Genomic DNA, 23,721 nt, shown 5'->3' on the forward strand with positions numbered 1-23,721 from the left:
TGACGGGCAGACAGAATATCTTGCTCACAGACATAATTTGTGTTTGAAGCCATTTTGAACTCAGGTCTTCCCGACTTAAGATCCAATTTTCTGTCCACAAAAGCTAAGATTAAAATTGTATTTTTAGGTAACGACTGTAGTAGTTATTTGTATGGCAGCATGATTTTATATTTTTATTTGTTCCTTGTCTTTTTAACACTAGTATAAGTACATAATCTTTTCCTTAAGAATATCTGAAAAACTGATTGGCTTATTATTTGACCTTGATAGAGCTCTATGTTGGATAAAAATTTTAAGAACAATCAGTGTCTTTTAGCAATCTTTCTACATTTTTTCATTAATGGCACTTTTTTTTAGAGGTAAACAAGAAATTGAAAACTTGTCTGAAGAAGTGGGAAGTCTGAATTCTTTGATTAATGACCTACAGAAAGACATTGAAGGCAGTAGAAAAAGAGAATCTGAACTGTTGTTATTTACAGAAAAATTAACTAGTAAAAATGCCCAACTTCAATCCGAATCCAATTCTTTACAGTCACAATTTGATAAACTCTCCTGTAGTGCAAGTCAGTTACAGAGTCATTGTGAACACATGAGACAGACTAATACTGATTTGGTAAGTATAAAGTTAATTTTTTAAACTAAGATAATGGAGAACAGAAAGGGATTGATAAGTCAGCATTAATGTTCTATCTTAAGATCCATTAAGATCATGTACTTGCCATTCATTTTGAGCTATTATATGTTTTTTTTAATTTTTTTTTTTTTTTTTGTAACTTGACTTCCTGCAAAACCACACTGGGGGAGGGAGGTACCATTTTTTTTTTTTATGGAAAAGAAAATTAAGATTTTTTTCAGTCCTGTCCAGAGTAATTATGTGTTTTATGTTGTTTAAATCTGTGCAGTAGTTTCCGGTTTTCTAAAAAATTTCACAGCATTTGAATGTTTTTATGAATTGTTTCTTTAAAAAAAAAATTGAAATCTTTCTAAAAATTTATTTAGTATTTTATTTTTACCCAGTTACTTGTAAAAACAATTTTTAATATTTGCTTTTCAAACAAAGTAAAAAAAAAGTATACTTCAATCTGTGTTCAGACACCATCACTCTTTGGAGATGAATAGCATTTTTCATCTTAAGTCCTTCACGATTGTCTTGGATTATTGTATTACTGAGAATAGCTAAGTCATTCTCTGCTGATCATCTTACGTTATTGCTGTTACTTTGTGCACAGTACATTTCACTTTGCATCAGTTCATGTAAGTCTTTCTAGGTTTTTCTGAACATCCTGCTTATCATTTCTTATAGTACAATAGGATTCCATCATAATCACGTACCATAGTTTGTTTAGCCATTCCCCGGGTGATGGGCATCCTCTCAATTTCTAATTCTTTGTCCCCAGATTAGAGGGGCTATAAATATTTTTGTATATATAGGTCCTTTTCCTTTTTGTTTTCTATCTCTTTTGGGATATAAACCTAGCAATGGTATTGCTAGGTCAAAGCATATGCGTGGTTTTATAGCCCTTTGGGCATAGTTTCAAATTGCTCTACAGAATGGTTGAGTCAGTTCACAACTCCAGCAACTGTGCATTAATGTCTCATTTTCCCCACATGCCTTCCAACATTTGTCATTTACCTTTTTTGTCCTATTATGTCCAACCTAATAATAGGTATGCGGTAGTACCTCAGAAATGTTTTCATTTGCAATTCTCCAGTCAATAGCGAGTTAGAGTAAAAAATTGAAATCTTTGAATTTACCATTTTTGTGTATAGTGTTATATTAGACATGGTCAAAAATGAAACATGGTAGGAGAAAAAGCTTTAATTCTCAAGAAGTTTGCAGTTTTTAAGAGTGGAAAAACCATTAGCACTAATAGTAATAGAGGTATATATTATAACTCATCACTTTTACTTTACCTTTGCTTTGTATTCAGGAAAGTAGGTTACTTAAAGAAGAAGAACTTCGAAAGAATGAAAGCCATGCTTTGCAAGCTGAACTGACTTCTAGACAAACAGAATTAAAAGCTTTAAATACTCAAGTTGAAGAACTGAAAGATGAATTAGTTACCCAAAGACGTAAACATGCTTCAAACCTCAAGGATCTTACCAAGCAACTTCAGCAAGGTTGAGCTTCTTCCATGTCAATTTTTTTATTCGTATTGCTTTTATTTATGAAGATTTTATGAGAATCAACTCTTTCCTAGTAGATTCTAAAACATTCAATTGTAAAACTGTTTTGGGGATAGCAAGGGCTAGATCTTTGCTTTCATTAATTTAGGGAGTAGCTTGTGAGGAGCCACTTCTGTCACAGCATAATAGCATCATTTTTTGCTACTTGAAATCTTAAGAGTGTTGCCTTGGTGACTGAAAAGTTAAGTAACATGCCTAGAGTATCAAAGATGGGACCTGAACCCAGGCTTTCTTGACTCCAAGTTTAACTCTATGTACTATGCTGTACTGCTTCTCTACAAAACTGTATTCTCTTATAATTTGTAGTCTCTTTTTAATTTGATGTTATCAAATTGATTTGCTAACTTGTTCTCCCAGTTCCAGGGTTATCCAAGATAAGTATGTCCCGCAAAGCATTTATTAGTAGAATCCTAGTATTTTGGAGCTGAGAAGGACCTTCACCATTTTGTAGTTTGACCTCATTTTATATATAAGGAACTACTTAGGACCATATTACTAGTTAAGAGAGTCAGAATTTAAGTCTTGTCTCCCAGCTCTAAGTCTTACTCTTTGCAGTATACTATACTGCCTCTTTTGCATTGAATATTTTTTGGTGCTTTGAGGACCTATGGTTTTGGGGCGTGGGTTCTTCGTCCACATAATTCTTCTGTGCCCAAGTATAAAATACTGAGTTGCTGTGGCCAAAAATTATCCATATCATCTAGTGGCCAACCTTCAAGTGGTGAATTTCTCTAAATTTAGCTAGACTGGTCCCCAAGCAAAAAATATATTTTGTCACCAAACTCATACTGTCTAAAACAAGATGGTAACAAGTTAGAATTGTTTGCTAGCTAAAAATACATATTTAAGAACTAGTGTACCAGTAGATTGCTTGATTTTAGTTTTACATGACCCTGCATTCTTCAAGTCCATGCCAGTACATGCTTTGGACAATTCCCCCAAGTTGAAAAGGCTTTCAGTGCAGTCCTGGTTAGCAAATTGTCTGTATGCCTTAGGACTCATGAAATATGGAATGGTTCATCATCAGGTTGGCCAAATATATCATGAATTCTGTGAACATGGGAATGTTTGAAACAGAGAAATATACAAAGGGGCTTTTAACCATAAGTTCCTTCTCCTGTTTCTGTGGCACAGTGGTGGAAAAGTTAGGTAGAGGATGCTAATTTTTAGAGGTTAGGCTCTTAAAACATTAAATGTTGCTACTTTAAGTGTAGGATCCTTGTCCAAACAATGAGTTTGTTACCACTAGAGGAACTGAACCATATCAACACATAAATGAAACCAAAAGACAAAGAAGTTCTAGTTAAATTGAAGAGTATCTCAGTCCATCATGCACTCAAGCACAACAAGAAATTTGATCACTTAGCACATTTGATCATGTTTTTGCAGTGCTCAAAGAAACTGGTAAAGCTTCTATGTAGATAGTTTTGTTTTATGCACTAGCATCTGTTGCAAATGATCAAGAAATAGAGAAATCCTTTGAAGAATTTGACAGGTTCCTCCAAATGAAGTCTATACTTATCTTGATACTTGGTGACTTAACTGTGAATGTGGTCATAGGAAGGATGTTGAGAAAAGCTGGAAGATCCCTGAATGGATATTCACCTCTTACTGTACCTATAATCTATTTTAGGTTCTAAATATGGTCTCAGGAGAATTAAGAATTAAATCAGAAATACAGGCCGTTGATACCTTTGTTCTTTGTTTTGGCATGTAGCTCTTTTGTGGCCCCCCCTCCCCCCCCAAAAAAAATAAAAAACAATTCATGTACAGAGAAACAGGCTACTGGGTTCTTGGAAAGTTTTTCAGAGCCTAGCCAGATCCATGAAAGAAAGTTTTTGTCTCCATAAAAACAATTCCAACAGTAGCAATATGGATGAATCAGTCTCTTTCCTTTCTCCCTTTCCTCCGTCCCTCCTTCCCTCCTTCAACAGTGCTTTCAGTGATCAAAGATGTCAAAGTGCTCTGGGCGTGCAGATAACAGATATTTTACCTTTTCCGCCAGTCGCTTCCCTAAATTCCTGCAAAGTAAGGAAAACTGATGAAACATTAGAGACACATATATGATGGCATTTTTCATATAGAAACGGGAAAGTTCTTTACTGCTGCAACCTCCCTTTCTCCACTCCAATATAACCTATTAAAATAACTATAAAAACAAATGAGAAATAAAAGTAAAGCCATTTACTCTGATCGTCTTCTTGGTGACTCTTAACTGATGAGAAAGTCATCACAGTGAGGAAGCCAAGAGACTAAAAGCTCATTCTCTTCCTGACGGAGAGATCTGGTACACAAGGAAACCATCGGTTCAACATAACAAACTCATTTTCAAAACATCATGAGGATGATGGAATATTATAAATAGTATTAGTCACCTTATTAAACATTGAAAAATAGAGGAAGGGGGAAAAATACACTATTAACAAAAATTGCTGACTAAGAAGACAGTCTGTCAGCAACTATTCACCTTTGGTCTTTGTTCATCCTCTCTAAACTTTTTTGTGAAAATGGTTTGCTGATTACAAAACACTTTTTGATCCGATATAGCAAAATTGAGGTCTAAAAGCTTTCCTCTAGTAAGGTGCTTTACTTGTAAATGTGGAGATGCTACAAAATTTTCTTGGTAGGTAGAACCACCATGATAACTTTGTTCTTTGGTCCTCTTGTTATTATCTTTAGGCAAGGCATAATCAGTCAATCAGTAAACATTTATTAGGTTCCTACTAGGGTAGCTTGGTGCCACAATAGATAGAATGCCAGGCCTGAAGTCAGGAATACTCATCTCGTTTCAAATCTGGCCTTAGTCACTTACTAGCTTTGTGCCCTCTGGACAAGTCACTCGATCCTATTTGCTTCAGTTTTATCATCTGTAAAATGAGCTGGAGAAGGAAATGGCAAACACTCCAGTATCTCTGCCAAGAAAACCCCAAATGGAGTCATGAAGAGTCAGACACAACTCAAACAACTGAGTAACGACAATAAATGCTTACTGTGGGCCAGGCGCTGTCCTAAAGTTGTGTTGATTATGTCAAGCACTGCAGAGACACCTCAGTACATTCCATCCGTGGGCATTCCAGAGGAATTGGCCTAACAAAATCACATGAGAGGAACCAGTTATGTGAAGAATGCCTATCACTCAGATTATTGTGTGTGCTTAGATAAACAGCCTGTTGAGTTAGTCCACCAGTACTTACATGTCTGATAGGAACAGCAGATGGATAATAATCTGGATCTAGTACTGAATAAGAAAAGAATGGGTTAGATCATATTTTGGAGATCATATTGTACATTTAATGAATCCCAAAGCTGTTCCCTGCCACAAAACACCTATAATTTATAGCCAGTATTCCTATCACAATCTCAGAAGAATCAACATCACAGGATGGATACCCAAAATGCAATAGAAATCAGTCAGTTGATCAGCAAGCTTGTGTTAAGTGAACACTGTATGCCAGGCACTCAATGTTGTAGGCATTGTGGCTACATAGAGAAAATGAAACAGTCTCTGCTAGTAGATGTGCAAGTGTCCAGTTTAGACAGAACGTAAATCATGTGAAGGGGAATAATTTCTAATAGGTCTAGAAAGGTATTCTGGAGCCAGATTGTAAAAGACTTTAAATGTCAAACGTAACAGTTTGTATTTAATACTAGTGATTAGGCAGGCAGCTACTAGAGCATTTCGAGCAGTGGAATGACACACAGCAAGATCTGTGCTTTAGGAATATCACTTGCCAGTTGTGTAGACAAGGAATTGTATAGGTCAAAGACTGTACACACAGATATTTAATGAGATTATTTCAAAAGTTTAGGTATAAAGTGAAGAAGATATAGAGAATGGGACAGATAGGAGATATGTGAAGGTAAAATCAATGAAATTTGGTAATTGATTAAATATGATGATTAAGTGAGAGTAAAAAGTCAAGAATAACTCCAAGGTTGTGAACTTGGATAACTAGAAAGATGGCAGATGGTACAAGGCATAACATGAATAGGGAAATTAGGAAAAGGAATGAGTTTGGAGGGAAACGGTTTTATTTTTGACTTGAGTTTGAGGTATATGTGGAACATCTTGTGGGAAATTTCCAGTATCCATTTAATGATACAGGCATAGAGAAAGACTACTGTTGGATCTGCATAAAGTTAATTGGACTCTGGGGAGCAATTGAAATGTCACTGAGAGTATGAGAATTGAGAGAAGGAAGAGAAGGGGGACCAGGACAGAGACTTGGGATACACCAATGATTAGGGGATGCGACTTGGATAATGATCCAGCAAAGAAAACTGAGATATAACTATACAGGTAGGGGGAAAAAATCTATTAGTTGTGTTGTGAAACCCCAGAGGAAAGATTATCTATCTGTAAGGTAGAAGATAGGTAACATAAATTCTGTAGAAAGAAGAGGATTAACAAAAGGCAACTAAGAAGTAAATGAATAGAGAAGTGGAACCTACTGAATGTACAGCTTTTTCTGAAAATTTGCATATCAAAGAAAATGGGATAATAGTTTTTGGATGTAGCATAAGGATAGGGACTGGATCTGTCATTTCATTAGTATGTAGAACTTCCAGGTGTGGAAATTCCCTCCACCAGTGCAGGTTGGCTCCTTCTTTGCAGCTTAGATACTCTAAGTTGCCAAGAGCACTCAGCCAGTAATTGAGCCCAGGTCTTCCTGGTTTCAACTTCTCCACATTGTTCTCTCTAGTTTGAGAGGTTGGTACGGTCAAATGAAAATTTTCCTGAGGATCAGGGAGAGCTGGGCGTGTTTGTAGGCTGCAGAGGAGAAGCCAGTAGATAAGTAGAGATTGAACGTGTGCGTGTGTGTGTGAGAGAGAGAGATAGAGATTGAGAGGGAGGGAGGGGGCAGGGATGATTACAGGGTCAATCTGATAGAAGTTATAATTATCATACTTATAAGAAAAGAGCTTTGACAAGAAGGACATTTTTTTTTAAATCAGACAGGAATAAAGGAGGAGAGCATGGGAGATAGTAATGTTCTGAGGTCTTGAGACGTAGAATAGGGAAGAAATAGGAACTCATTGCAAATAGCCCCTATTTTCTCAGTAAAGCATGAAGAAACAAGGTCCGATAAGTAGGGAGAGTAGAAGAAGGTGAAATGGGAGTAATGTGTAATATGTCTTGAGGAGGCTTGAAGGTTTGAAATCACTACTATGCAGAATGGCATAGAAAGCTATAAGTTATGTCTAAGTGGGCAGCATCATATTATTATAACTGGCATATGCAATAAATGGCATAAACAATTGACACTGAAGATATGTATTAAGAAAAAAGGTGAATGGGATAGCAAGAATAAAGAATAGCACATGGACAACCTAGGTGGTGTACTGATATCAACAGAAGTTTAAGACCCAAAGGGGAGGCGTTAAAATCCAACAGGCATTTATTAAACCGTGACGCGCTCATCTAGATGCTGGGGTTACTGAGACAAAATGAAAACAGTCTCTGCCTTCACGAGCTTCTGTTCTACTGCATGGCCTCTAGCGTGTAGGATAGGCCCTTTATGGGTGATTTCTGCAAAGATATAGATAGAAAATAATTGCACAGGATAACGAAGTATAAATTGATTATAAGTATGAATGTATTTACATAAGGAGAAATGCGTACTTACGCTAATGAAATATGGTTGTATTGAAATACTGAAAATGTTTGAAAGGAATTTTGAAAAGGAATTCTCATTAATGTGATGAATTTTCTGTCTTAAATAACTAAATTATCTGTTCATTATATAAATGTAGTCTCAGTTTTTCTGTTATGTGGGTATTTTTTCCATACAATGTATTTTAGTGATGCATTTTCACTTATAAGTGAATGGTTGGCATTAGTTACTCTTCTTTTAATTATTTATCCAATATCAATGATTTTCTGTTTGTCGGCACTAGGATCCTTGGTTGAGTGTGGTTAACAGTTGCTGTGTTATATAAATTACTCAAATCTGAGATGTTAGGACTCAGTAGTTAAAATACTTAAACTTACTATAGATAATGCTCTTCTTCTTTTTCCATATAGCACGAAGAAAATTAGACCAGATTGAGAATGGTAGCTATGATAAAGAAGTCAGTAGCATGGGGAGTCGTTCTAGTTCATCAGGTAAATTTTTTTAAAAAAAATACTAATCATCATTTCTTGATTGTAAAGAGAAGCAATAAATTAAGTTAGAGAATTTGTACTTTTGTTGGTCCATTTTGAAATGAGTTTTTATCATTAGCACAATTTGTAATTATGTTCATAAAAGCATTCTGCTAAGTGTTCCTTGATCAACCTGAATTACAAATTAATAGTGGAGGACTCTTTTCCTCTCTAATCAAAACCTACTCAGTAGGCCTTTAAAGTTCCCTTGATAAAAGAGCGAAGATAAAATATTGCTAGAAACAGGAGTTTGACTCATCCCTCATCATATACAGATACAGACGATTTTTCTATAGCTTAATTTTCAGGACATTTTTCTAATGTAGGATATAAGGAACAAATTTGCCATCATCATCTTTCTTCCTTTATTCCCCATAGGTTTTTCTTTTTTATCACTTTATTGATAATAATATGTGTCCAATTCCCTCTTTCCCTCTTAGGGCTTAGTCCTAGATTTTGTTTATAAACTTTAATACAAATATTACTAAAACTGGATTTAAAGTTTGTTTTGCTACCTTTCTTATGTTTTTTTCTCCATAGACAACAGCTGTATTGTCTCCAGGGAGCTAGGTGGCACAGTAGATAGAGTGCTGAACCTGGAGTCAGGAACACTCATCTTCCTGAGTTCGAATCTGGCCTTAGATACTTACTAGCTGTGTGACCCTCGGCAAGTCACTTAACCCTGTTTGCCTCGTTTCTGCATCTGTAAAATAATCTGGAGAAGGAAATAGCGAACCACTGCAGTGTCTTTGCCAAGAAAACCGCAAGTGGGGTCATGAGGAGTTGGAGACGGCTGAAAAATGACTGAACAGTAGCGACTTATTGTCTCTACAGATGACAGCCGCTCCATCTTCCTGACGTCACTGGCATAGGGTGTGAAGGAATCTTACAGCTCCCATCTTTTCTCACACTGAACCTGTGACCAGTTCCCATTTGTCATTATAGCACAAATTAGATATTGTTGTCTCTCTGAACTGTCACACCAGTATCTTACTTGACTACTTAAATGTCCCCCTTCTCTAGCTAGCTTCAGAGCAGAGCTTGAATACAACATGCAGTGCTTGCCCATAGTGCTTCTTGAGTTCGGATTACTGTCTCTGGGTTTTAAGCTTACTCATAGATTGCCTACCTCATCCTTCCCTTTTCTCATCTTCCCCTTTTGTTCTCACCAGTGATTTCCTTATTTTCTTTTTATTCTCTTTTCAGTGTATTTGCCCTAAATTGTGCATATACATAATCATGCATGCATACATATATGTATGTTTGTAAGTATATTGAGATTTTATATATATATGTATATGTGCATGTATTTATGCATATATAGGTTTGTAAAGTTTTGGTTTTTTCCTAATACTTAACACAGGAGAGCAATAATACAATTATTAGTCAATAAATGATTTGTCAAATTTTTCTCTTGACTTTTAACTGGTTTCTCTTAGTACAGACATTAAATTAAATTTTTAAATGAATAAAAGCTATGAAGACAGCTTATAATAATTGACAGTAAGCATTGTGAGTATTAGCATTTATTAGTGTACCATTGTGGTTTTAAGTATCTTTTTTAGCAAAAGTAACAGTTCTGATCATTATTACTTCTTACTGCTCCTCCTCTTTCCCAACAAACATTTCTTAGCGAAGATACTGGAGTGGTTTGTCATTTCCTTCTCCAGCTCATTTTACAGATGAGGAAATTGAGGCAAATAGAGTTAAATGACTTGCCCAGGCTCACACAGCTAGTAAATGTCTGAGGCCAGATTTGAGCTCAGAAAAAGCCAGGTGCTCTATCTACTGTGCCATCTGAGCTTACTCAAGGATAAAATATAGACTCCTCAACTGAGCATTTAGTCTTCTACACTATGCCTCCTAACTACATTTTTAGTCTTATACTCTCTCATGAACTCTGTTCAGTTTGCTAGCATATCTGTGGCACTTTAAGGTTTGCTGAGGCTTTACAAGTGTTTCATTTTCTCCTCATAAGAATCTGGGAGGTAGGTGCTGTCATTAGCCTCATTTTACAGTTCTGGAAACTTAGGTAAACAGTTTAAGTGCCTTGCCCAGGGTCACATAGCTAGTAAGTGTCTGAGGCTGGATTAAAACTCAGGTGTTTCTGACTTCAGGTCCAGCACTTTGTCCATTGTGCCAAATTGGCCTCCTAGCTGTCTTTTTTTTCCTCTCATATTTTTTTTCTCAATTACATGTAAAAAATTTTTTTTAACATTTTATTTAAATTCTGAGTTCCAAATTCTCTTCCTGTCTCCTTCCCCATACCCTCCTGGAGAAGGCAAACAATTTGATAAAGATAATACATGTGTAATCATTCAAAACATTTGCTTATTAACCGTGATGCAGAAGAAAACAGACCAAATAAAACAAAAAAACAAAAATAAAGTTTAAAAAGTTTGCTTCAGTCTGCATTTAGCCTTCACCAGTTCTTTTTCTGAAGATGGATAACATCTTTCTTCATAAGTCCTTCAGAATTTTCTTGGATCATTGTATTGCTAAGAATAGCTAAGTCATTCACAATCAATGTACTTTATATACAATTATCTCCTGGTTCTACTCACTTTACTCTGCATCAGTTCGTATAAGTCCTCCCAGGTTATTCTGAGAGCATCATCATTTCTTTTAGCACAATAGTATTCTGTCACAATTATATAGCACAATTTTTTTAGCTATTCCACAATTAATGGACATCCCCTCAATTTCCAGTTCTTTGCCACCACAAAAGAGCTGCTATAAATGTTTTTTGTATATCGTAGGTCATTTTCCTTTTTCTTTGATCTCTGGGATACAGGTCTAGTAGTGGTATTGCTGGGTCAAAGGGTACGCACAGTTTTATAGCCCTTTGTGACCATAGTTCCAAATTGTTCTCCAAAATAGCCCAGTTAACAATTCCACCAACAGTGGGAATATTTTTCCACATCCCTTCCAGCATTTTCTGTCATATTAGCCAGTCGATGTGTGTGAGGTGGTACCTCAGAGTTGTTTTAATTTGCATTTCTTTAGTCAGTAGTGATTTAGAGCATTTTTTCATATGAGTAGATGCTTTGATTTCTTTGTCTGAAAACTGCTTGTTCATATCCTTTGACCATTTATCAATTGGGGAGTGACTCATATTCTTATAAATTAAACTCAGTTCTCTCTATATTTGAGAAATGAGGCCTTTATCAGAGAAACTTGCTATAAAATTTTTCCTATTTTCCTTTAAATTTCCTTCTAATCTCGGTAGCATTGGTTTTCATTTGTGCAAGACTTTTTTTTTAATTTAATCAGAATTACCCATTTTACATGTTTCTTGTTTGGTCACAGATTCTTATCTTACCCATAGATCTGTTCTTCTGATTTGCTTATAATATCACCTGTTATGTCTAAATCATGTACCCATTTTAACCTTATCTTGGTATGTGGTGTGAGATGTTGGTCTATACCTAGTTTCTGCCAAACTTCTTTCCAGTTTTCCCAGCAGTTTTTGTCATAATAGCGAGTTCTTGTCCCAAAAGCTTGGATCTTTGCATTTATCAACCACCAGATTATTATAGTCATTTATTATTGTGTACCTAATTTTTCCACTGATACATGATTCTGTTTCTTGGCTAGAACCAGATTATTTTGATGTTTACCACTTTGTAATACAGTTTGAAAACTAGTACTGCTAGGGTACCTTCCTTTACGGTTTTTAAGTTAATTCCCTTGGTATTCTTGACCTTTTGTTCTTCCATGTGAATTACATTATTTTTTTTAGCTCTGTGTACTATGTATGGCCCTGAATAAGTACATGAATTTAGGTAGAATTGTCATTTTTATTATATTAATTTGGCCTGTCCACGTTTCCATTTGTTTAGATCTGATTATGTGAAAAGTGTTTTGCAATTGTGTTAATATAATTCCTGGATTTGTCTTGGCTTATAGACTCCCAAGTATTTTATATTGTCTGCAGTTATTTTAAATGGAATTTCTCTTTCTATGTCTTCCTGCTGGAATTTTTTAGTAATATATAGAAATACCAATGATTTATGTGGGTTTGTATCATGCTGTTTTGCTAAAATTGTTAATTATTTCAACTAGATTTTTTAGTTGATTCTGTAGGGTTCTCTAAGAATACCATCATATCATCTGCAAACATTGGTGGTTTTGTTTCTTCATTGCCTGTTCTATTTCCTTCACTTTCTTTTTCTTTTATTGCTATAACTAGTACGGTATCGAATAATAGTGGTAATAATGGACATTCTTGCTTTTACAGATGTTTGCTGATAGTTTTCAATAGATACTTGTTATTTTACTTGTTATTTTAAGGAAAGCTCTGTGTATTCATCTGCTTTCTAGGAATTAATAGGAATGAGTATTGTATTTTGACAAAAGCTTTTTTTTGCATCTATTGAGATAATTATATGGTTTTTGTTGTTTTTGTTATTGATACAATCATTTATGCTGATAGTTTTCCTAATATTGAACCAGCCCTGCATTCCTACCTAGCCTGCTTTTTAAGAAGTTCTTCAGTGTATTTCTGTGCCTCTTTTACCAGTACACCAGTTCTGATTTTTAAGGTGTTAGTTTCCTCAGTATTTTTGTGTCTCTTTAAGCTGTTGACTCTATTTTCATAATATTTTTTTGCATCAGTCTCATTTCTTTTCCAATTTTTCTTCTACCTCTAATCTTTGATTTTAAAAAAAATTTTGAGCTCTTCCAGGAATACACTTTTGTTGAAGTCATATTTTTCTTTGAGGCTTTGTTTGTATCTGTTTTGACATTTGTTGTCTTCTGAGTTTGAGTCTGAGTCTTGATCTTCCTTGTCACCACAGTACTTCTTATAGTTAGGTTCTTTTTCGTTTGTGCATTTTTCCAGCCTACTTCTTGACTTTTAACTTTATGTTGAAGTTGGGCTCTGCTCCCAGGATGGAGGGAACACTGTTCCAAGCTTCAGGTTTTTCATGCCACTTTTTTCAGAACCAGTTTTGGTGGGTCTCTAAATTTTTACTTCTTCCAAGATGTATGATCTAAGAGGAGAGATATGGTCATTGCTCTCCTGGTCTGTGCCCTGGTCTTTACCCTGGAGGGGGTACCTTTTCACCCTGTAGCCACAAATGCTGTTGTTCCTTTTTTCCCTGGAATTGTGACTCAGGCCCCTGATCTTCTGCGACTGCAAGCGCTAGTGTTCCTTTCTGCCTTAGGTCTCCTTCTGACACCAGGGCCTTCACCGCCTTGCAGCTGACCAGGGTTCCTGCTCCTTGGTGGCCACAAGTACCAGTGTGCTTGTGCTCCTTCTCTCCCTGGGACCTCAGCCCAGAGCTATGGATGGGTAATGCAACAGGGTCCTGTACCCAGTGCCAGCAAAAGGGCCTCTGTTGTCTGATGCCTTTACCATCTGTAGGGTGAAGGCTCCTGAAGCTGCTGCAGCTGCCAGTGCAGCTGCCTCCAGGGCACGTCCTATACTGCACTGTGCCACAACACCTGCCAGGTGAGACAGACCTTTCCTCCTGACCTCTTAAGTTGTCTTAGGCTAGAAAATTGCTTCACTCTTCATCTTCTGTTGGTTCTTCCACCCCAGAATTTTAGGTGTTCTTTTAAAGTTATTTGGAGGAGAATTTGAGAGAGCTCAGGTGGATTCCTGCCTCAACTCTGCCATCCTGCTCTAGCTGTTCTTTCTATGTGATATCCTATCCCCTTCCTCTGTGCCTTTAAACAAGTTGTCCCTCATATTTAGAATGCAAAGGCTCTTCACTTCTGCCTCATAAAATTTCAGACTTTCTTCAGAGCACAGCTTAGATTTCATCTCCTAAGGAGGCCCTTCCTGATTGTCCTCTCTATTAGTTTTATCTTTTGAACTCCTACCCTTAGCGTAGTGGCACATAGTAGATGCTTAGTAAATGTTATTTAATTAAATTCATATTATTGGAAAGTGGTTCATCTTCTATATAATTTGAAACTTGTTTTTACCCCCAAAGTTTATAATTGTTTCCATATTCCCATCCCCATATTATAGTTCTAAAAAGATTTAGATCCTTTTGATGCCTCTCTGATCCTTGAACTAAGGGGACTGATCATTCAGCCATTTTTAGGCATTATCAGCTAGAACTTTTCAATCAAGCCTTAATTGGGCATATTAAATGAAAATTTTTAAATAAATGGAGAAAAATAACAGAGTAAAAGATAATGCTAAACTAGACCCATTTCTGAACCCATTTTTGGCTCAGGGTCCCTTAATGCTCGGAGCAGTACAGAAGATAGATCACCAGAAAATACTGGCTCCTCTGTGGCTGTGGATAATTTTCCAGAAGTGGACAAGACTATGCTGATTGAGAGGATAGTAAGGCTGCAGAAAGCTCATGCTCGGAAAAATGAAAAGATTGAATTTATGGAGGATCATATAAAGCAACTGGTGGAAGAAATTAGGAAAAAAACCAAGTATGTATGATGATTTTGTATTATTTACAACAGTGTCAGCTAGTATTGCAAAGGTGACATTTTGCAAGTGAAATTTGGTAAAATTAAGTAATCAGCTACAGCTCTATCCTCAAATAATTCTTAGGCCCTAGTTCTTCATTTTAGAATAATAATATTATTATTAATTTTAGGTTTATAAACAATTTCTAAAACAATTTAGCTTGTTCCGGGAATGTGGCTAGAAAAATCTAGATTTTTGTCATTCTAAAAGCCAGATTAATATGATTTTCCTTCACAAACACTAACTTTAGTAAATCAGCTATACATTTTAAATCACGATACATGATTCTTTTTGAAGGGAATATAGATGTAAAGGTAGAAAAGTTAGAACTTTGATTTGTCATTTTCTTTGGGGCTAACATTATGCAATATTTATATTAATGATTTATATATAAATGAGGATATTTAGTTGACTAGGGGACAAATTACTAAATCACTTTTGGACAAATAATGGTTGAAGGAAACTGAAGTGTTTATATTCTTTTATATTTGTATTCTAAGTTGGCTAAATGCATCATCACAGTAAAAATGATATCAAATGAAAATCAGTTTTCCTTTACATATCAAGTTATAATTACAAAATTGTCTTGCATAAATCTCATTCTTGCCTCACAGCAATATTTTGAAGCAACGTCTTTTCCCAATTTCACAGATGAGGAAACTTAGGTATATTAACTGAGCCCTCAACTACTGCTTAGATGCTCTTTTCACTGTATTATGCTGCTGCTAAGTAAAGAAACCTGTTTAGTGTTCTTAGCCACTTACCAAGCAGTCATGGAATGCCTATTACTGTGGAACACTACATTTAGCTCTGGGGATACAAAGGGGAAAAAAATTAACAATTTCTGCCCCCAAAGACTTTACATTCTATTGGGGAAGATCTCTTTGGTTGCAAAATAAATACTAAGTAATTTTGGAAGAGGCATTAACATTCTGGGAGGATAAGGAAAGGCCTCACATAGGAGGTGTCATTTGAACTGAACTTTCAATTAAATTAGGGATTCTAAAAGGCCAAGGTCAGGAAAGGGGGCATTTCAGGTATAGAAAGTGACTGGGTAAAGGTGTGGAGCTGGGAGATTGTATCATGTGTGAAGAGCAGTTTGGCTGGATTATAAAATGTGTGAAAGGAAATAGTATATAATAAGCCTATAATTTCAGTTAAGCATCTAAAAGATTTTCATCTTTGACAGTAGCGCAGTGCTGGTCTTAAAAGCAGGAAGCCTTGGATTTGAATCCTGCCTCATACTTACTGGACTGTGTGATAATGGGCAAGTCACTTAACTTCTCAGCCTCAGTTTCCTCATCTGTAAAAGTGAAGATAGTAACAGTACCTATTTCCCAGGGTTGTTGTGAAGATCAAATGAAATGACCTGTATAAAATGCTTCGCAAATCTAAAGTGCTGTATAAATATTGACTACAACAGTACCATACATGTTTAAGCAATCAAGGATGCATCTGTAATAGTGGTTTTTTTCCCCTTAGAATAATTCAGAGTTATATCTTACGAGAAGAAGCAGGCACGCTGTCATCAGAGGCATCTGATTTTAACAAGGTCCATTTGAGTAGACGAGGAGGCATCATGGCATCCTTGTATACTTCCCATCCGGCTGACAGTGGGCTGACTTTAGAACTTTCCTTGGAGATCAACCGGAAATTACAGGCTGTTTTGGAGGATACATTACTTAAAAATATCACTTTGAAGGTATTGATATTTTTCATAAATTTTCATCCAATAAATCTGAGAAAATGTTACCCCCAAAACCTACCTAATAATGGTAGATTATTTCTACAATAGAACCCAGCTATTTATACCAAAGGGTGAAAATTCATTTTAAGGTTTATGTTTTTCTCCCTCATGCTTTCACGTTTTTTAAAAACCCACTTTATTTTCAAACAAGGTGAAAAATAACACTATAGGATGATTTAGAGGGGAGGAAATCAGTTTAATTACTATGAAATTATAGCTAAAATTTCTACCTTATTTGGAAGTTTTATTACTTTTGGATTTATTTTAGGCAGATTTTTATCTCAATTTGGTCTGCTGCTATTATTTGATTTAACCACTGTAGCAGATGATCTTCTGAAGCTTTGATGTTCTTTAATGAGTTTTTAAAAGTCAATAAATAATCGCTTATGCATTATCACTTATCACAGCATCCCTCAATCAGATTGCCACTCCTTTGTCTAAACTGACAGCCCTTCACTAAACACAGAATATTTCCATGGTTCTTAGAACAAACTAAACTTAAGGTTCGAAGGGAAATAAACATGCTTACTTATGAGCTCAATTAGGAGAATAAATTTCAAAATGAATCCTTTATTTGTGTGAGTTAATATTTTTTGTGTTTTTTTCTTCCCATTTTATAAACTAAAAATAAAAGGAAAATCTACAAACGCTAGGAACAGAAATAGAACGTCTTATTAAACACCAGCATGAACTAGAACAGAGGATGAAGCAAACGTAACAAAGCTCTTGCATAGTAAACAGACAAAAGCTGCAGAAGGAGCAGGTGCTACAGACCTCGGTGGCATTTTGAAGTTTTTCTTATGATCTGTGTGTCAATCAGTGAAAGTGTGTTTTGCCTGTTTGATACAAATTTAAGTCATAACGGAACTTTCTGGTATGACCCATCCTCGCTATTCTCTGACCATTTGAATGAGTTACTGTGTGTACTGTAAGTAGCATAAGCTTCAAGATTTTAATTGTTTGCACTGTGGAATATAACATCTTATTAACGATGAATTGGAAAAAAGTTTTAATTTGCTAATTGTCATATCAGATGCTGAAGAATACTACAAGGGCTTTCAAACACTATTTTTCCATCTCTCTTCCCATTAACATGCCTTACATATCAAAGGTGATTCAACCTTTTAAAAATATGCATGACAAGACAGGCATTTAAAAGCATTCGTTAATATGCACTTTCTTACTCTTAAAATAATCTGAACACAAATAACTATAAGACATTAACTTTGGAATTTTCATTAGCCATGTATAGTAGGGTATGCGTTTGGTTCTGTGACTTGATTTTAAAATTGATATTTGAAGTGGAATGGAAAAGTTGGTTAATGATGTTTGTGTAGTATCCTGAGAAATGTTCAGACATTCATTCTTCTCAATGTCTGGTTTGATTGTTAAGCTTTTCCTACTATTAGATGCCTTCTTTATAGCACCCATGCCTGGTTCATTGCATTTAAATGTTTCTCATTTTCACACATTTCTTTAGATTGACAGTGAAATGGTTTCCTAGAATTCATTTCCATAAAACAGATTCCCCATAGTGTAGCTTGAGAAAATTTTCATTGACTTAAATCCAAATTTTAAAATTGAACGAGTCGTTAGAACAGTAGACTACTTTAGAAGCTGTAATACACATATGCTTCATTAATATGAGAAAAAATGCAATAATGTTTAAGATTCAAGTTCCAAGGAAAAAACAGCATTGATATGTTTTGTCAAGACTGTTTTATTTGAATACTATCTTTTGCATTGTTAAATCCATTTTATACTGTAGATTATAACATCACTCCTCAAAGATTATTATATTTTTATTTAAAACTCACAATCACCTATGTGTAACCAAAGGATTTTTAGAGCCAAATGCATATACCTATTGAGAGATTTTACTATATTTATTTAAAATATGCACTTAATTTTTATGAGCAGTATCAATAGTAATTCTTAGATAAATTCCATTAGGGCAGGGACCATTTTTTATTTATCTCTGTATTTTCCCCAATGCCTAGTACGGTGCTTTGCACATAATAGGCATTTAATGTTCAGTTTGTTAAATTTTTTCATTTGTCAAGATGCTACTTAAATTCACCCTCATCTATTAGATTTTTCATGTGTGCATTTGTGTTCATATATTTTAGATCATTGTTTACTTTAATGCAATGCCTTGGCTATTGTTCAGTGGTTGTAACTGTTAAAATGATTAGTTTTTGTTTAATTTCAAATTTTTTTAAAGGGGAATGGATCCTTGTAGTTTATTGCCACTGGAAGTTTTTTGTTTGTTTTAATCAAATTGAACTCTAAAAGCTGGGTCCATTACAGTACCATCCCTCTCTAATTTGTTTTAAAATTCTAGTATTAATTTGACAGTGTTGCAAAAAGAAATGCAATATTCAAAGGTTCAATTTCTGTGGTGTGGTTTATATTTTCTGTATATTTAGTTCATGTACTTATCATACCTACTCCCATTTAGAAATTCAAAAAATTAAATTCAATGAAGATTGTTTATGTTAGTTGAGAATTAGTATTGATATACCATTATGTGTCTTATTTTTCATATGTGTAATTTATGAAAGTAAAAAATGAATAACCATATAGGGTAAGTGCAATCATGTTTGCCTTTTTTTTAATTTTCATTATTCTTTTAGGCCTTCATTGACACTCCTAGTGACTACTTATTGTAGCCAGATTTTTATTCCTGTGCAACCAAACCATGCTTGGCTTGTCATATAGATATATCTATGAGATACAATTTTAGTTTTTCTCCATATATGAATCAATATTCAGGAGGCTAAGATAATTATATGTCCATTATGTGCTACGTAGATAAGCTTTTAAATTTCTACATTTATCAGAGATGGAAATTAATTAGTCCAGTATTTATGTCTACATATGTCCATTGGAGAAATCTTTACCAAGAAGTTAGTTTTTGGAAGAAAGCCATTAGAAAGTATATGTTAACCATATTCTTATTTCTAATATAAGTGCAAGTAGAAATCCTTTGAAGAAAATATTTTACTTTTTTTTTTTAATGATGTACACTACAGCCTTACATATCTGGATAAGAACTGAACAAAGCCAGGGCATACAAAAATCCAGATAACTCTAGCTAGATATTTGGCTGTATAGAGGACAGTGGATTTATACCTTACCCCTGTGTAAGCAAGTACAGTAGGATTTGTATAGATTGTTATTATTTTAAATATATGGGAGAGGTCCAGGAGGGAAGGAGAGTCTAGACATCTGGAAAAATAACATGTATTGTATGCTCTTTAGAAAAATCATATTTATTAAAGACCTAATGCATTGGTATCTTCAGCTAGGTATCAGTATTTTAGGTTCTTTGGGTAGTAGGGAATAGTGTACATATATACAAGTTATCATATCTTAAAAAGTAAGCACAAAGTATTAAATTATTAACAATTTTCCCATAGTAATTCAATTCTTAATCCCTCAGCCAGAGAATTTAAAATGAAGATTTAGCATCAGGGTAAAAGAGTGGGGTGGTTTTTGAATGACTTCCCTAATTAAGCAATGTCTTTTTTTCATGTGCCCTGTTTTCTATACTGTACAAATGTGAGGAATAAGTTTCTATTTCCTAATTACAGAATCCTGTGCAGTTTAGAATTTTTTTGGTGTGTGCATTTATACACATAGGTTTGTTTATAGGAATATATATGCACAAATATAATTATTTGAATATCTCATGATTTTTAACCGTGGGTGGGTCATCAACTAATGAATACAGTTCATGCAAACAGCTTCAGGATGTCCTACTTTTTGAAGTTATTTCAAGGGTAATTGTCATACAACTCAATTCTGTCAAGCTGATCAAGCTAAGAGATTGATATAGAATAACCAAAGATACTAATTTAGTTTTATATTTTCAGAAATTCACTTCTAAGGACATCTGTTATAAATAACATGGCCCTTTGTAACAGGTTAGGGAAATGTTAATCTAGGTGTATAGTTGGATGGCCTAATGATGCTTTGGGGAAATTATTATTATTTTTTTTTTTTTTTTGAGGAATGCTTGTTGTTATCAAAATAGATTGCTGTGGTTCTACAGATTTTTTCAGCATTAAGCAGAATTTGATACTTATTTATTTTTTCCTTTTAAAAAAACCTTATAACATATGGCATTAGCTTTCTAGTAATGTTTTTAGATTACTAATGCCAACTGGTGTTGCTGACAAATGCATCTAATTATGTTGAAATATCATGTCAGTTTCTTAAGCAAAAAATTTTTTTTTCTTTTATGATATGTTTAAATTTCTTACTGAAAAATTTTGCATATAAATATAAAGCTAGGTTTAACTACACAAAATCTTTAGACTGTGTTAATATTTTAAATACTCCGTGGCACCCTGGTGAAAATCTTTCATAGGTCATCTTTTCATTCACTGTGATTTACTGTTCTTTGTGCTTACTGGCTCTAGTGACTTGAGTTTTTTTTTCCTCAATAACTTTAAGAACAAAACTCTTTTGACACTTAACACTACTCTTTTAAAAATCTTTATTGCCAGTTGGTGGCACTATTAACCAGAATTTCAAAAGAGGTAATTAATTGAAAATTTCTCCAAATATGAAGATTTTTGAACAAAATAATTAAATGATGGTTATAGCTATATAGTAAAGATGTATTTTTATTCCAGAATGAAAAGTTTTTTAAAAATTTGTGTGTCCATTGTCTGCAGTGGTGAAATTTGTTTATATTTCTGAATATGTGTATAGTCTCTTTGATTTCATTAAAATATTAATTTTGTAGATATGATTCTGTATAAATGAAGTTTTTCAAGAAGTCATCACAAGTTCACGCTGTATATATTGTAATATTAAAAAGAAAACATCTGCTTCCATGCTGTAATTTAATGGTATCTCGACTCCTTCTTTACACTCACTCCTCTCTGAGGACTCTTTAGAACCTATCTTCAAGGCCAGTTCACACTTCAGAAAAGTGATTTTTTTTTTTTTTACCATGCTTGAAATATTCTCCTAACTTACTTAGAAATGCCACCTTAGAAACAACCAATTGTAGCCATGGAGACTATCTAGTCCAACCGCTTCATTTACAGATGAGAAAACTGAGGCTAAGAGAGGTTAAATAACTTGCCCAGGGTTAGAGTCAGGTCTCTTCAGGGCCCCTAGACTGGTACCTTTTCTGTTCCACTTGATATACATGTTGGTGCTAATGAGCAATAAGTAAATTAAGTTTTATGTTACCAAGCTGTACTTCAAAATTAATGAAATTGTCAGAAGCTGATTTTCAAACTGTTGTAAACACGTGTATTTGTTTTTGGAGCTGATATAATTTCTGAAGAACTATTTTTCGAAATTTATCTAGCTTTAAGTAAAAAGAACTAATGTACTTGATGGTAAGAAAATATGATGTGAATTATTTCTGTGTAGTTGGTATATGTAATAGATATTTCCGACAGTTTTGCTTTCTACTACTTTTTAACAGTCTAAGCGTAAAAAGTACTCTTAAATTAGTGTGTTCATTATAGAAGGAGAATCCTTTCCTAAAACCGTCATGTTCAGGAAATAGGTAAGATTAATAAGACAACTTGTTTTGCTTCATTTCCTTTCCAAGTGTAACTCATTGCAGTAGTTCAGGTCATACAGCTATGCCAACTGGGCCCACAATAAATTTGTGTCTAATCTCAACTGGGCCCTCACTGGTGTAGTCTTCCATGTTTGAATCTTTGTTACAGTCCTCACAGTGGCTGTTTCAGACTTTTATCTTTTCTGCTTAAGACCCCCAAACCACACCTCCCCCTCTCTTTCTCAACAGCCTACCTCTCCTCTTACTTTAGTAAGGAAATAGAAGCCTTCCATCATGAACTCCCTTTTCTCCCCTATTTTATACCTCAAAACCCTTTAACATTCTCTATTCTTTCCTCTTTTGCCCTAGTATCTGATGAAGAAGTAACTTTCCTTGGTAAGGCCAACCCCTCTCTATTTGTGCTCTTGGTCCCATCCTCTTGCTTCTTTGATCATTTCCTGTCTGTCATCTTCAGCCTTTTATGTACAGGCTCCTTCCCTGCTGCCTACAAAGATTCCCGGCTCTCCCAGTCTTTTAAAAAACCCTTCATTCGACCTGGCCGTCCTCTCAAGCTATTGTCACGTCTTTCCTCCCTTTCACAGTTAGACTGCTAGAAAAAGCCCTCTATGCTCTCTGCCTTCTATTCCTCACTTCTTACTCCTCATCCTCTTGCAGTCTGGCTTCTGACCCCTCTTCTCACTGAAATTGCCCTCTCCAAGGTTACCAATGATTTAATTGTTAAATCTAATGACCTTTTTTTTCAGTTCTCAGCTTTCTTGATTTCTCTGAAATGTTTGACACTGTTGACCTCCCTTTCCTCCTCCTAGACATTTTCTCCCTTGCTTTCATGAGTGTTCTCTCTTTGTTTTCTTCCTTTCTGATCATTTTTATGAGTCTTCTTGGCTGGATCAGATGTGTGCCCTCTTCTCCAATCCTCTGTCCTGTGTGCTTTCTCTATACTATCTCAGTGATATAACTGGCTTCTTACCTCCTCTCTCCCCTCACATAGATGCCACTCCATTTCAGACCCTCGTCACTCTTGCCTAACAATAACTTCCTAATTAGACAGTCTGTTTCCAGTTTTTCTTCTCCAATCTCCATACAACTCTCAGAATAATCTTCAAGTACATCTGGTCATGTCCCTCCTGTGTTCAAGAATCTTTTTGTTACTCCCTTCTGCCTCTGAGTAGGATTGTAGATATGGAACTGGAAGACCAAGTCTTCTCCAGCTTGATATTTGAAGTCTTTAGGAGTCTTTCTTCCATTCGTTTTCCAAAATTTATTTATTACTACTTCTCATACCCTTCTTCCTGACAAAATTGGCTTCACATTCTGACTCCCACCATTTTACCTTTGTAAGGCTGCCTTCCACATCTGAGATGCAGTCCTTCTTCACATCCACCTCTTAGAATCCTTCGTGACCACCTAACCCCTGGTGTTATTAGTACTTTCTACCCAAATTATTACTTATATCTGAAAATGTTGTATCCCTCTATTTGAATGGAAACTCCTTGAGGGCAAAAACAGTTTTTGGTTTTCTTTGTATCCCCAACATTGTACACATAGAAGTCACTTACTAAATGTCTATTTAATTGTTACCTATCTTCATTGACACATGGACATCAAGTAGTTTTCCCTGAAAAGAAATGTTTTATAGGAAAAACAGA

General features: G+C 35.0%; 1 protein-coding gene across 1 annotated transcript in view; it reads left to right on the forward strand.

Annotated features, from left to right (window-relative positions):
* Positions 1 to 21,526, forward strand: part of CCDC186 (coiled-coil domain containing 186) — a 62,512-nt gene extending 40,986 nt beyond the window's left edge. The window contains exons 12-17 of the mRNA XM_036734940.1: positions 358 to 613; positions 1,932 to 2,121; positions 8,213 to 8,293; positions 14,524 to 14,734; positions 16,257 to 16,476; positions 17,156 to 21,526. Coding sequence (XP_036590835.1) covers positions 358 to 613; positions 1,932 to 2,121; positions 8,213 to 8,293; positions 14,524 to 14,734; positions 16,257 to 16,476; positions 17,156 to 17,239 — 1,042 coding nt within the window. The 3' untranslated portion in view covers positions 17,240 to 21,526. The remainder of the gene's footprint in view (positions 1 to 357; positions 614 to 1,931; positions 2,122 to 8,212; positions 8,294 to 14,523; positions 14,735 to 16,256; positions 16,477 to 17,155) is intronic.
* The last annotated feature ends 2,195 nt before the right edge of the window (positions 21,527 to 23,721 follow it).

Source organism: Trichosurus vulpecula, chromosome 8 (assembly GCF_011100635.1).
Source record: "Trichosurus vulpecula isolate mTriVul1 chromosome 8, mTriVul1.pri, whole genome shotgun sequence".
In the NCBI taxonomy this organism is placed as follows: domain Eukaryota; kingdom Metazoa; phylum Chordata; class Mammalia; order Diprotodontia; family Phalangeridae; genus Trichosurus; species Trichosurus vulpecula.